The sequence below is a fragment of the Cucurbita maxima genome, unplaced genomic scaffold (assembly GCF_002738345.1).
Source record: "Cucurbita maxima cultivar Rimu unplaced genomic scaffold, Cmax_1.0 Cma_Scf00004, whole genome shotgun sequence".
Taxonomy (NCBI): domain Eukaryota; kingdom Viridiplantae; phylum Streptophyta; class Magnoliopsida; order Cucurbitales; family Cucurbitaceae; genus Cucurbita; species Cucurbita maxima.
Window position 1 is genome coordinate 1753565 of NW_019272020.1, and position 14956 is coordinate 1768520.

Consider the following 14956-nt stretch of genomic DNA (forward strand, 5'->3'; position numbering starts at 1 on the left):
CAAACACAACCAACATTATCTTCAACCTTCTTCATAAATACATATATTTTAAAAAAGATAAATCTATAAACTCAGAATCTGCCAAGACAACGTCGGATGAGGAGTTTTTGTTCGAGAGAGTAAGTTTATGTTCGAGAGAGTAACATTTACCTTTTTATTATAAACAAATTAATCTCATATTCTATCGTGTTCTAAATTTTAGATTTCATATTGATCTCTTAGCTGTAACCGTACGAATTTTGTAATGCAAGTCAAACACTTCTCCCATCTTTTTTGTTGTTTTTTTTTTTTTTTTTTTAATTATGATTTTTCACTAGAAAATACACACTTGATATTGAATTGTAAAGTTTTTTTTTTAAAAAAAAAAAAAAAACCAAAGAAAATTTCCTATGGTCTCTGTCCAGTCTGTGCGTAAGCTGTCTCCCTTCCACAGCTCTCTCTGACTCCTCCATTAATGCCAAACAAAGAATTCATCTTTCCCTCATTATTTGAACCCCGCGAAAAAAGAAAGCAAAAAAATGGCCAACAAAGTGAAAAAGCTTCCTAATTTTCTCAATAAATCCCCATGGCTATGGCGTTCCTGCTCCCAATCCAGAACCCTCTCTTTTCGCACCTCTAACGACATCTTCAGAACCATCAACTCAGCCTACGAAGAAGAAGAAGAAAACCCAGCAGCCGACATGTCGGATGATGATGACCAAATTGAGGCCTTAGTGAGAGGGCTAAGGTTAAGGCAGGGGAAGCGGCTGTTTTTGGAGCTGGAAGAGACTAATTCCATAATGGCGGCGGCGGCGGCCGTGGCTGTGGGCGGAAACAACCAGGTTCCATTCAAGGAGAGCGTCGCAATGGCAATGGATTCAAAGGAGCCATATTTGGACTTCAAGAAGTCGATGGAGGTGATGGTGGAAGCTCATGGATTGAAGGATTGGAAAGGCATGGAAATGCTTTTGAGTTGGTATTTGAAGGCTAATGGAAAGCCTAATCACGACCTCATTATTGGAGCCTTTGTGGATTTATTGGTTGATCTTGCTTTTGCTTCCTCCTCCTCCTCTTCCTCCTCCTCCTCCTCTCTTCTATACTCTTCTTCTTCGTGTTCTTCGTGTTCTTCCTCAACTCATGTTACTATTCCTTGTCTATCTTCTTTGTTCCAAGAGGAGGAAGAAGATTTTTAATTAATCAACTACGATAATATCCTTTCCGATATACCTACTTTTTATTATTATTATTATCTATTTAATTTCTTTAATTTAACTAATTTGTTTAAATGTAATAGGAACATAATTCATATTAACTAAATTATACATTCATGAAAATTTTTAAAGGGGTTTGTCGGGGGTGATTGATCAGGTGCACACACATGTAGAACGGGTAATTCGATAAGCGAGATCGAGCGGTCCATATGGAAAGAGCCTAAAGATGAACCAATGAGAGGCAATGGAGTTTGAAAAAAAGGTGGTCATTATCAAAAGGCATAAAGCAATAGAAGTCCAGCGCAGAAATTTGGCATGGTCGAAGCTTACGCTTAGTTGTTTATAAATAAGCATCCTTTTCCTTTAGCCTTATACAGCAGCAGCAGCTGCGGCAGCTGCAGCTGCATATTCATCGGCTGTGGACATGTCTGTGTTTTAAATTTGTCACCACATATGGATCTTTTCCAACCTTCCAAATTATTCCATTCTTTTTTCAACAAAAGTAAAAAATCATTTGATTTCAAATTCATTTTCTAAATTATTACAAATTTAGTCTATAGATTTAAATAGTTTATTCTTATTTTACGACCATGATGTGACATATAAATAACAAAAGAAATATATTACTCCATAAGACCGTATCTGGTAAATGGTCATTTTTTGTGGAGTAGAAATTGAGAGATAGTAACCGGTGTTTAGTGGCATTTCCTTCTGTGACAGCATTTAGCTTGTGCAGCGGCGAGTAAGGGAAACTGCTTATTAAGTCTTGCCTTATCAGATATTTGGTACCTGACCTTACGCCCTATGACCTGACCTTACGCTCATACCTATGACAAGACCTTATCATGAGGTAGCCCTATCAGGTTTTTGCCCAAAGTGTCTTACCTACTACGCTATGTTCAAATTTGTTGATGTACGGGATTGTATGGATGATGTCTCTCCAGGTTCGGTAATTTTAGTTTTATAAAAAAAAATGGTCAATTTATTTAAAAAGTATTGAGACATAGATAAAATCTTTATATTATTTGAGAGGAATTTATTTATTTATTTTTCTTTTGATATTTGGGCTCAATTGTTGAACAAGGGAATGGGCTTTTAAAAACATAAATCTACGAGAATAATTAGGAGAAAGATAGGCCTTAGAATATATATATATGTATGTATGTATATATAGTTTGCTTCAAACATTTTAGTGAATGTTTTAAGCATGATTGTTTCAAAGGGTTTAGTGAATGTTTGTTCTTTGTCGTTATACTCAAGCTTAGATGTCAACGTAGTTATTAGACTCAGGTCAGGGCGCAACATAACTAAGAGAGCCATTGCATTTAGGGCGAGCCCGTATGATTATGGGGGCAAGCACGAATTGTTTGGTGTCCAAGCCAACTGGTCAGACGACGACGATTGGACTTATTAGATTAGTATTAGCAGGCTTTGAATATTATGAACTTGTCTAAGTCAATCTCTGAATATCATGAACTGGTCGGTGTTGACAGACCTAGTTCTTTGTTTTCAAGTAAAGCTCCATATCTCCCTCATTGATGAATCAAATCACTTGAAAGAAAGTAACCTCTCGAGAGAAATTTATAGCGTGAATGAGGAATCACGGTAACGTTCATATCTAACACATAATTAAATAGATAAACATTCAGAAATAGAAAAATTATGTGTATATATGATAATATAAAGTAACATATTCCAAACACTATATATTAAAAAACAAAGAATTATGAATATAAATGCTTTACAAGTACTTAAAACCACAAAAAGCTAAATGTTTATTTGTATATTCATTCAATGGCCATCTTTTTGGCTCATCCACTAGAACCCCATTTTCTATGTTCCTTAAAAACCCTGCAGTTCCTTTTTAGATTGGAGCCATTATTCATACATAGACACACCTTTTCTTAAAGTAAAATCCACGGACCGAGACCACATCTGAATCAAAGTCATTTCGAAGATATCGTGAGTGAGAAATATTCAAAAGAATCAATCGTTATTGTCGTTATCCGACCAACCATCAAGAGAAGCAAATACAATAGGCACCCTAATCAGTAAGATTGCCATTGATAATGTTCAACTACTTTCTGAGTTGTCTTGAGTCAGAGCCTGAAATTAAGTGAACTCCCTCGTTACCATACATGAGACTCTTACTGTATACAACTCGCACAAAGATTCATAAATCCATCCCAAGCCTTTACACGAGCGACAAGTAGATAACTTAGTCATGTTGTAGAGGAATGTCGAGACCATTAAATACTGAATTCTCGACATGGGATGTTACAATTTCACAGCAAACTTTTCAACCCGTAAAAAGATTTTTTTTTACTCATTCGATAATTGACGTGTCGGGATGTGGAGAAGGATGATTTCGAACTTAAAATTTTGAGTTGATGGGTTGGTCTACATGTCTGATATTTGGGTTGCAATTGCCCTAGATTTGAGTTTTTAAATCAAAAATCATTTTTTTAATATTAAAATTTAATGATTGTGTAATACACAATTTTCTTTCACAAATATATGGCCTTTTGAGCTTTCCACCAATGTCTGCTCTTTGTTCAGCAGCTGCTTCACAAAATCCAATGCCCTTTCTATCTCTTCTATCTTTTAAACTTTAGGAGGTAGTTTATTAATTATTATTCGACTCGATATCTTTTGTTTAAGATCGTTTTAATTGCAAATAACTTTAATTCTTCCTTTAACTTTTTAGATTGTCATTTCAGTTATCTAACGTGTTCTTGGTATGATTATTCGAGTTCGATCTTGAAAAGATTGAAACGAGGGGACATCACATTAGAAGATTAGAGTGGAGTCTAATCGTTAAAAGACAAATTTGAATTATGTGTTAACTCAATTTTCAACATCGATACTCGATTGTAGTTGAGTTTATGTCACGTGACGTGTTATGACCCTTTTGTAAAGAGGTTTTCGAGACATGATTCTTTTTCACATTATGACTAATACTTTCGTCTTATTAAAAACATTCAATGAATTCTAGAAGCAGAGATAATGTAACAACCCAAGTCCACGGTAGATATTGTTTGTTTTAGCTTGTTACGTATCGCTGTTATAAAAAAACACGTCTACTAAAGAGAGGTTTATACATTCTTATAAAAAATGTTTTGTTCGCTTCTCTAGCCGATGTGTGATCTCAAAATCCACCCCCTTTGGGGACCTAGTGTCATTGCTAGCATACTATTCGGTAATCCTAGTAGATGCGTTTTAAAATTGTGAGACCGACGACAATAGGGCCAAAACGAACAATATCTATTAGTGACTTGAGCCATTAAAAATGGTATCAAAGTCAAACACTGAGCAATATGACAACAATGACACTGGCCCCCAAGGGAGGTGAATTGTGAGATCCCACATTAGTTGAAGAGAGAATAAAACATTTCTTATTAGGGTGTAGAAACCTCTCCTTATCAAACACATTTTAAAATTGTGAGGTTGTAACGATACGTAACGGGTCAAAGCGTACAATATTTACTAGCGGTGGGCTAGAACTATTAAAAATAACGAACGTTTGAGATGTTTTTGACTAAAGAAAAGGAAAAAAAGACAACCCGAAAAAGAAAAAAAGAAAACCCTGAATCTAAAACGAGCAAAAACAAACTTCTACAATCATATCGGGATGAAAACATACACTTTTATCGAGTGAAATGGCAAACAAAGACACTAAAGATGTCACCCACTAAAGCCATATAAACAAGCCAATGATAGCAACAACAAGAAAGGAGTTGAAACTAAAGAGGGTTTATAGGCTTTTTAGGGTTCAAACACTCATTTGTGGAGCAGTTCTCAAGGGATATGGTTGCAATGGGGAGGGGGAGGCCCCTCATGTTCTCCATTATTTCTAAGATTCCATTGCTTTCGATTTGACTAACTCTTTAAACTACACCATGTCTTTCGTTTCATCCCTTTGCTGTTACGTTTTCAACACAGTTAGTTCGAAAGCATGATCGATAAGACTGGTTTAAGTTTTTTTTTTTTCTTTAGTTCGTTGTTTGTACCTTTTCACATAATTTAATCATCCTATGATGACCGTTATACATAGCTGACAACTAGTTATCGATATTTTCATATAATAATTAATAACTTATTTTCTTAATAATTAATAGCTATTGAAGTACTTTACAAAAAATTTGTTCAAATTTAGCATCTTTCTTATATTCAAACTTTTTATTATTATTTTTTAATTTTTATGAGTATTTTTTAAACTTTTGATAATAAAATAATTTGATAAAATTCATATGGATTTTATTTTTATTTTTCGTCCCACTGTATAATAATATTTTATTTCTTTCATAAAAAAAAAAAAATAAGTGTTTTATTTTTAATTCTATTGATATTTTCAGTTAAAAATATTTCAGTATCATTAGTTGTTACTATATTCATTAGAAATTGTATTTAAGATTCTAATTATATTCACGTGAGATTATACTAAGACTAAAAAAATGTTCAAATATAATTGGTATTTGTTTTAGTGATGTTTTGATTTATATAAAAGAAAATTAATATTTTTATGAGGTGAATGATGTTCCGATTGATTTAAATATGGGCTAATATTTATATTTATACCATTTATATTTATACCAAGAATATGAAAGAAAATATAATAAAATTAAACATTGATCTAAAGTAAAAAAAAAAAAAGAAAACAAAACAAAAAAAGTGGTAGATATTTATACAGTTGAAATAAATAAAAACTTTTCAATCCAAAATTAAGGGGGTGATCTTAATCGGACGGCTAGGATTCAAAAGCGGAAGATCGGGGGAGAAACCGGGAACCTGGCGGAGAAAACAGAGTCCCAAATCTCAGCGAAAGCCCTAATTATAATTTCATGGTGAGAAGGGGAATTCAACTGCAAAAAACAGCGAAGGAGCCCTCGTAAGTCATCCTTCGAGTATATCTCGTTCTCCAGAATCATCTGGACCATCGAATGCCTGAAATCGAGGTACGGATCGTCCGAATCCTTCTCGACGGCGACGCTCTCGCCGCCGGACTTGCCGAAGCCACGGAAGGTGATGGAGGCTCTGGTATCGGAGTCAGAGTCGGAGAAAGGCGGCGAATCGGAATCGGAGGAGAAGCAATGATTGGAGGATTTGGAGGAGGACTTTGGTTTGAGATGGTGGAAAAGGTGAGAGAGTTTTGGTCTGCAAATGTTGAGATCGACGGAGAGGGAGGTGAGTGGGAGATTTCTCCGGCGAGCCGCCATTGTTGAAGTTGGAGAGCTGTCTGTAAGAAGAAGAAGAAGAAGAGAGAGTATTGGGAATGAGTTTTTGCAAAACCGTTTGCGGGAATTTATATTTGGACAGTCGCTGTCCTTCGGATTTGATGGCAGTTCGCAAAACTTTTATTATTATTATTATTATTTTAATTCAAACATTATTTTAATTATATTAAAATTATTCTTAATTTAACATTTCATTTTTTGAATTTTTATAATATATATATATATTTTTTAAAATAACTATTTTAATTTGTAAGTTGAGTTCATGGTACGTTATTTGCCACCTAATTTAGTTACTCACCCACTCAGCCCCGTCACTTTTTAAAAGATATTTTTCATTATTTATTTATTTATTTATTGGGTAAATGGTTTATTTTAGGCTCACGTATTTAAAATTCATCTATTAAAGAGATGGTGTAGTCCTACTTCGACTGCTTGCCTAAATTGTTTATTTTAGGCTCACGAATTTAAAATGTATCTATTAAGGAGAGGGTCTAGCCCTACTTCGACCATCGCATGACTAACTCTAATACCATTTGTAACTTATCACTATCAGCCTCATGGGTTGTAAAATACATGTGCTGGGAGGGGTTTTCACATGTTTATAAAGAATGTTTTGTTCCCCTCTTCAATTAATGTGGGATCTCAACGTTTTAAAAATCTGAGGGTGACGCTAACTAATACGTAACGAGCTAAAGTGAACAATATATTCTTTAGGCTAAAGTTATACATGTACGATATGTTTCATTAGTCATTATACAGTACACTAATAAACAAAACATTTATTGTTCAGACAACCCATAATTTAAGTCGATGAGAAGTTCGTTTCTTGTTGAAAAGAAAAACAACCCACGATTCGTCGCATCTACTCGTTATCCTCAACATCATGAAGGCGATACCTAATTCAAAGTATAGCATAATCCAACAGTATCAGTAACCCAGGAATGCTTTCATTGTTCCTTCTGTTCCTTATCTTGTAAGAGTTCTTAATAAGGATAATAGTACAGAGACACAGAACAACAGTAAGAAAGTCCCACAGAAAACAACAAGAAAGAATGAATCTGACCTTAATCTGAGAGATGATTTTTGATCAAGCTTGCCACATATTGAGCAATATGAAGTGAGCCAGCTTCAGAGCAGCAAAATGCATGCTTATGACCCTCCTCCCTTTCAACTGATACATCAACTTCAGGGACCTGCTTGCAAATCTGTGGACCAAAGACAACATAAACTATCAAAGTAGAACTTGAAATCACCATGGCAGTCTCATAAATTTGAGCCCTTTAGCCCCTTTCCTTTTTCTCAAATGGCTTATCGTTGTACTTCCCGATTCCGATTGTCATAAACGATATGAACTATAACCTCTTCAGCAAAAGTATTTGAAGAAACTTACATTCGTCCAGCAGAATTGGTTGACAAAATGAAAATGGAAGAACAGTTCATATCTTACCTCCTCAAACACATGCATAGGAGCCCAGTGATCATCCTTACAGAACAAAAATGATAATTTCTCACTTGCTTTCTTCATAAATTTCCAATCTGGTGTTTCTGAAAGCTGAACATTGTCCATAAACAATCAGATGTAGAAATTTGATTGATTATTGATATTAGGCTTTGTTCTGTGTGACTAGTCATTTGTTTACATCTTTTTATTGAACTAATTGTCTGCTTTGACCCGTTATGTATCGCCGTTAGCCTCAAGATTTTAAAACGCGTCTGCTAGAGAGAAGTTTACACACTCTTATAAGGGATGATTTGTTCCCCTTTCCAACCAATGTGGGATCTCACAATCCACTCCCCTTGGGGGGCCCAACGTCTTTGCTAGCACACCACCCAGGAGGTACTAGTCAGAGTAGGACTAGACCCTCTCCATAGTAGACGAACAACCGTGAGGCTGATGGCGATACATTACAGGCCACAACGGACAATATCTAACAGCTATACTATATTTCAGATAGTGCAACGCCTCAAAGTAAAAGATTAGAACAAAAACTAAAACAAGCTAGGCACTTCTCTAAATGATTAAAAAATGTTATGCAAATGAGATTTACGATTAATTATGGTTCGTACAATCATATGCTTACAAATCTCATGGCATCCAATCATATGCTTATCTCATGGCATCCAATACGACTAAACGAAAGTGATTGTTCATAGTGAATACCTTCTCAAACTCCGTCTTTGCCATATATAGCACATTTCGCATCGTATGGTACTGTCGAAAACAAAGATAATATTCCAAATATCAGAACGAACAGTCATGTCGTTGAACCAAAATTTGTAGCCAGTACGAGCGGATACTAAAAAAGCAAATACTAAGGATAATATATTAGATTTCATTTCACCTTTAGCAAGTGAGAGCAAGCAGCCTCACTAGCAGTTCTAGACCATGACTTCCCAATAGTTTTTTTCACAACAAAACTTGAAGCTCGAACCGGTAATACGCCCAACAGCGCGGCAAAAGAAGAAAACAAAGTTGATAGCAGAGGGGATCTGCACAAAATTTTCAACCCAGCAGAGCTCAGAGAGACAAAACTTGCAATACCAAAACATATAATGACCACATAGGTTAGCCTTAATGGATGCTTAAAGGATTAAGGTCCAGTTTGTGGGCAATGAATGGAAGGACTTCTACATGGTCCAGTTTTATTAACCATAAGGTCATATGAACCAATATTTAACATCCTTAACTGGTTAACAACCAAGCACATATCCATTAGTCTAACTTCTAAGCGACTCCAAATTGGCTCAACCCGAGTGCACATGCACTGGACAACACAGATACTCTCCTACACGACCAACAGATTCCGAAAATTTCCAAATTACACAAGTTTGTGGTCAAGCCAACAAAGCCATGTCACGCGGTGCGGTGTACAGCTGTTTGAGAAAGTAAAACTTTCGAGATTCGAACTCTTGAACTCAAAGTCCATCAACTATCATCTATATGTCTCATTTGCTACCAACTATATAGAGTATCTAAAATGTAGATGCGGGAGGTAGAATTCATGTTATCAGACAAAATAACGCACGTACCCTGCGAGTTTTTCGATAAGAAGTTGCCAACGTGATTGTCTGTTCACCATCATAAATGGATACAATCCAATGCAATACACCACCTGTAGGATCAAGAAGATTTCCATTGAACCATGTCTTGGAAGTTAGGAACACATAAGATGCACAAAGAGTTTAAGGCGATACCCGATCCGGGAACCAACGGCACAATTCAATGGAGATAGGCGATCCAATAGAATGCCCAACCTTCAAAGATAACTAACGAGTCAGTTACCACGGAAAATATAATGTACAAGTACAAACAATCATGTGGGCTGTCTTGTTATTAGACAAGTAACAAGAAGAGTACAAGCAGCACAACAAGCAACTATTGTGTATGGGCAAAGAATAAGACATGTACACGGATAATATCGAAACGATACAAACGAAAATTTTGCACCGTGCAATTCTTTTATGACTATCGTGAAAATATAGCATCAATTTTGTAAATACCAGTAGTAATGGAATTTCTTTGTTCTGTAGCTCTTGTTTAACAAATTCAATCTGCAAAAGAAAGATGAATATAGTTCAGCCCCATTCAGAATTCTGATATCAACCCTTGAAATATGAAAGGGAAAGGGACCTGCAATGCTATCTCCAATTACAAAGCTATCTTGGACATGCAAAATGAAGTCCACTAGCTTAGCTTATAAAGGAACTTTAAATTTTTGATGGACTAGTTGTATAACAGCCTAAGCTCACCACTAGCAGATATTGTTCTCTTTAGATTTTCCCTTTCGGGCTTCCCCTCGAGGTTTTAAAACGTGTTTGCTAGGGAGAGGTTTCCACACTCGTATAAAGAATGCTTCGTTCCCCTCTCCAACCAATGTGGGATCTCACAATCCACCCCCTTCAGGGCCCAGCGTCAATGCTAGCATACCACCTGGTGCCCATGCCCCTTCGGGGTTCAGCCTCCTCATTGGCACATCACTCGGTGTCTGGCTCTAATATCATTTTTAATAGCCCAAACCCACCGCTAGAAGATATTGTCCTCTTTGGGCTTTTCCTTTCGAGTTTCCCCACAAGGTTTTAAAACGCGTCTGCTAGGAAGAGGTTTCCACACCCTTATAAAAAATGATTCATTCCCCTCTCCAACCGATGCGGGATCTCACGAGTTGCCTCCTTAAGTCAATCAAATCGACGGAGAAAAACATACAGTTACCTTATGATCAATCTGTTCTTGTAATGAAAATAACCTTCCACCTTCCCAGTCCTGAAAGAGAAGAAAGATCCGTATCCATTGCATAAAACCACTGGGGAAATTTATAAAATTAAGCATAACCGATATAAACTTTACATAACCCTTGACCAAGTACCTTGTTCGTTTGACATATATGTCCAATAGCTGACAGTAGACAGAAGCAGGGTCAAAGAAAAAGTGTAAGCTCAAATATACAACAAGATTTAATGCTTTCTTAGAAAAAAAAATGAAAAGGATATGAACAAAGTCAAAAACTCATGATCTTGCCTGTTATAGAAACACGGCCTCCAAGCAACTGATACAATGATTCCACAAAATCTTTATAAAACGAAATAATCCCTGTCTTAGAACAAACCCCAAAACAATCCACATTCAGAAGTTAAGTAGAAATCAACAAAATCATCGAAAACCCACATCGAAAAAGCCAAATGCACCTGGATTTCCAGGTATGAACAATACGTGCAATGATGGATTATCCGAGTGAATCTCCAGCAATTCATTGGTGTAGCTATCAAAACCCAGAAAGGGTAAGGCGATTTAGTTCATAGAAAACGAAATTCCAGAGAAATTTCAGTAAACATAAACGAGAATCAATTACCCTGATACATTGCATAAACGAAACTCCACACGCCTTCTACTAAACGATTGCAGATCTTCTTGATCCATATGGACAAACGAACAACTCCAAAAATTGTTCAACCTCAACGATTTTCCAAGTGAATTAGCTGGCTGTGAAAGGGAGCAGTGTGTTGACTATGGTGCAACACTGTGATGAAAAATTGAAGAAACTACGCAGCACGTAGCATTACATTAAAAAAAAAAATGGCTAATGAACTGTTTAGCTTAAAGTAATGATAATGAACATCGTGAATTTGGTGGATCGAACGGTGAACATGTCTTCCCTTTATTACTCTTATATTTTATTTATTTATTATTATTCAAAAATATTTTTTAAGCATTTAAATCACCATTTTACATTTATTTTTAAATACATAGTTTTTATTAAAATAAATAAAGAAATAAAATATTATAATAAATTCAATAATATTTTATAAGAAAAAAATATAAATAATCTTAATATAATTTATAAAAGACTCCAATTTCAATAATTTTTTATTTTAAAAAGCCATTAAAAAAATTGAAAAGTCTAAAATGAGATTTATTGGTTATACCTGTAAAATAGGAAATGGAATCCTAAATTAACCGTTAAAAAGGAAATGACGAAAAGGCCCCGAGGATGGGTTGAAGGCCTGGACTTATTTAAAAACAGACAAAACGGTAAATCCGATCATTCAGGTTTAAAACTAGAACATAAACCACCAAAAATAAGAGGTCACCCCGTTCCCGTTCCCGTTCCCGGTTGCCGGTTGCCCGTTCGTGGCTTCCCATTACTTATTTATTTATTCATTTTAAAATCCCATATTAATCCATAATCCATAATCCATAATTCTGTGAAGGGATTCTGGTTTTTGGGTTCCGAACATGTTTGGAGTTTTGATCACACGATGCCTCTTGTAAGTAATACTAATTTTTCATCTTAATTATTTATTCTTTAATTTTTTTTATTTTTTTTTCCCATTAAAATTAATTTATTTGGGAATTTTAATTGGTTTTTTAAGGATGGTTTTTGGGTATGCCTATCCGGCATTTGAATGTTACAAAACACTGGAGAAGAGCAGCCGAAGCCTCGACGTTGAATCGCTTCGTTTTTGGTGCAAATATTGGTAATTTTCATTTAAGTTAATTTAATTTAATTATTAATGGTAATTTTGTTAATTATTGTGTTTTAATTTGTTGTTTTTGTAGGATTATTGTGGCTATTTTTACATTTTTTGAGAGGATTGCTGATGTTTTAATTGCTTGGTATGCTTCTTGATTCTGGGTTTTATTTCTTTAATTTCTTGTAATATTTATTGTCTTATGCTTTTTTTTTTTTTTTAATAACCAAATCTTGGGAAGGCTTCCTGTGTATGGAGAAATGAAGCTGCTTTTTCTTGTCTACTTGTGGCATCCAAAAACCAAGGTAATGATCCAATCGAGTTCTGATGGAAGTGTAGTCCGTAAGTCTAATGAACATCTCTACTAATAATAATAATAATGGTTCAGGGGAGTGGGCATGTGTATGGAACGATGTTGCAGCCCTATTTGGCGAAGAATGAAGCAGAAATAGAGAGAATGACAGTGGAAATGAAAGTGAGGGCTTGGGACTTGAGTTACCTTTTTTGGACAAACTTCTCAGAAATGGCTCATGCTGGCTTCCTCAAAGTCCTCAAATGTGCTGCTGATTTCCAGTCCGCTAAGTTCAAGAACTCCCCCTTCATAATTCAGGTATAATACTAATCACTGTGTCTTTATCTCTATCTCTGGACAAGAAAATGATAATTGAATTAGTGTCTTTATCTATTGAGCTGGAAATGAAAAATTTTGGATGGGCTTGCATGATTGGAAAAGCCCAATAGAAATTGGGCTCAAGCCCAATGATGAGCCCAGCCCACTAGAACTGGTTTATGTGAATGTGTGGAATAATTAATCTGGATTACGCGTAAGATTCTGTTTTTAATCTAATAAAATGCTTAATAGATTTGACCACGTGGCAGAAATTGGGTGGTCCATTTTATGGTTTCAGTCGATAAATATTCTGCCCTAGTTTCGAATTACGATTCGACATTTTATTTTCAGTAAATTCTAATGAAATTGGACTCAGTTTCGTCGCCATTAATGGCATTTATAGCGATTCCGATCACTAATTCAAAGGTATTGTTCAGATTCCAAAAATCTTTGAGATTTTCACTAACGGTTCTTACTTTAATTGAAATCCAGCAGAGAGTCGATCAGAACTCGCCGATGGCGTCGCCAACGCCTCCGAACAAATTGCCCTCGTTTTCGTCCCGAGTCGCCGATAAGATGACCGATTCACCGAGAGGCGCGCCGCAGTCACCCGTCGGAATAGTCCGAGGCGATTCGGACATGACGGAAGCAGACGGCGGCCAGTCTCCGGACTTCTGTGAAACAGAGAGTTTCGTTAATGAGGAAGATAAACCTTCATCTCCATATCCCCCAGCGGTTCGAGCTCGCTTAAGGCGAATTAAACCACAATCATAGATGTTTGTAAATGTGAGAAAGCTGTACAAAAATGAAACGAAAAATGGAACGAATTCAGAGGGGAAGTTAATTGAAAATGGAATTCTATGTTGCGAATTTATTCGAATGTTGAAACTGTATCTATTTTTATGAATGTATTTGGAAAATCAATTCTCCTTAGAGATTGGATTTTGCTAATTTGTGCATGAAAATTGAAAATAAAAGCGATTTATACAGCGAAATCGAATCGATTTAGGTCAATTACAGAGGCTGAAGAGGTCGTCGTCGTCGTCGTCAATACGCCAATCCAAAATCCCGAGAAAACGACGCCGTCATATGCAAATGCAGGACCGAAAGACTCGGATTATTGACGGAATGATACAGCCTCTGATGAATCCGAGACAACTGGAGATCGGATTGCCGGTAGAGAATCGGAGCCAGAAACGGTGGAAAAGATTGGGGCCAGCGGAATAGGAAGAAGCGGACATAGGTTGGAGATAAGCCCAAGCGGCCTGCTTAACGAGGCGGTTGCGGATCAAGATTTCGTAGCCGGAGTTAGCGGGGGACGCGGCGGTGGGAGAGTTGACAGCGACGGCGGAGGAGGGAAGGATGTCCTTGAGGGAGGTGTAGGATTGAGAAGATGACTTGGAGAGGAGCCTCAAGTCAATCGGGGACGGCGGTGGAGCAGGGGAAAGGGTGCCGTTTTGCGGAGGCATGGCGGAGGAGGGAATCAAGCTTCTGCGGCAGAGATTAGCAGGTGATGGCGACGGCGACGGCGGTGGGTAGGTTTTCTGTGCGGCGGATTTGGCCATAGAACGTCGAAAATGTGTAGAGAGAGAAGATGGTTACGGTTTTAGTCAGAGGAAAAGAAAAACGTTGTGGCGAAAGAAAACACGGAGGCTTCGCCTTTGCAATTATTTGCAAACTTGTCTCTTTCTGACGTGTTTTCCTTTTCATTTTTTTAAATTTTAAATTATTGAAAATATTCCACAAATTTCACAAATATTCTTAATTTTGTTTTTAAAAACTCTTAAATATTTAAAAGAAAATCATTATATCTTATTTTAAATATAGTCTAATAATTTCTTAAATATCTTTAAATCGGAGTGAAACCCTCTTTAGGAATATATAGACCAGAGATTCTATTTTAACTTTGGAGGATGTTTTATGTCGATTGAATTATGTGCAAGTTACTTCTAAAC

At 36.3% G+C, this 14956-nt stretch overlaps 5 protein-coding genes across 7 annotated transcripts; 2 read left to right on the top strand and 3 right to left on the bottom strand.

Moving 5' to 3' along the window:
* The first annotated feature begins 157 nt into the window (after positions 1–157).
* Positions 158–1203, top strand: LOC111478819 (transcription repressor OFP13-like). The gene has a single exon (XM_023123305.1). The coding sequence runs from the start codon at positions 519–521 to the stop codon at positions 1170–1172; it is 654 nt and encodes a 217-aa protein (XP_022979073.1). The 5' UTR covers positions 158–518; the 3' UTR covers positions 1173–1203.
* Positions 1204–5911: 4708 nt separating this feature from the next.
* LOC111478821 (transcription repressor OFP6-like) lies at positions 5912–6471 on the bottom strand. Its single transcript, XM_023123308.1, has one exon. It carries the CDS (start codon positions 6404–6406, stop codon positions 5945–5947), a length of 462 nt encoding a protein of 153 aa, XP_022979076.1. The 5' UTR covers positions 6407–6471; the 3' UTR covers positions 5912–5944.
* Positions 6472–7145: 674 nt separating this feature from the next.
* Positions 7146–12959, bottom strand: LOC111478816 (lipid droplet-associated hydrolase-like). 3 transcript variants are annotated; one of them, XM_023123301.1, is made up of 14 exons: positions 12891–12959; positions 11272–11402; positions 11108–11181; positions 10941–11012; positions 10789–10817; positions 10635–10685; positions 9926–9976; positions 9620–9679; positions 9455–9537; positions 8767–8914; positions 8586–8636; positions 7872–7976; positions 7482–7629; positions 7146–7450 (listed from the first exon to the last, which is right to left on the bottom strand). In XM_023123301.1, the coding sequence occupies exons 2-13, from the start codon at positions 11337–11339 to the stop codon at positions 7489–7491; spliced, it is 933 nt and encodes a 310-aa protein (XP_022979069.1). In that variant the 5' UTR covers positions 11340–11402; positions 12891–12959; the 3' UTR covers positions 7146–7450; positions 7482–7488. The 3 variants fall into 3 exon arrangements, with proteins under 3 accessions (XP_022979069.1, XP_022979070.1, XP_022979068.1); XM_023123302.1 differs by lacking the exon at positions 12891–12959 and having other exon boundaries at positions 7146–7320; positions 7488–7629; positions 11272–11544; XM_023123300.1 differs by lacking the exon at positions 12891–12959 and having other exon boundaries at positions 11272–11544.
* Positions 12152–13791, top strand: LOC111478817 (putative HVA22-like protein g). Its single transcript, XM_023123303.1, has 6 exons — positions 12152–12187; positions 12293–12397; positions 12480–12536; positions 12633–12696; positions 12780–13001; positions 13497–13791. The coding sequence occupies exons 1-6, from the start codon at positions 12156–12158 to the stop codon at positions 13773–13775; spliced, it is 759 nt and encodes a 252-aa protein (XP_022979071.1). The 5' UTR covers positions 12152–12155; the 3' UTR covers positions 13776–13791.
* Positions 13792–13843: 52 nt separating this feature from the next.
* LOC111478820 lies at positions 13844–14652 on the bottom strand. The gene has a single exon (XM_023123307.1). The coding sequence runs from the start codon at positions 14564–14566 to the stop codon at positions 14087–14089; it is 480 nt and encodes a 159-aa protein (XP_022979075.1). The 5' UTR covers positions 14567–14652; the 3' UTR covers positions 13844–14086.
* Positions 14653–14956: the final 304 nt, after the last annotated feature.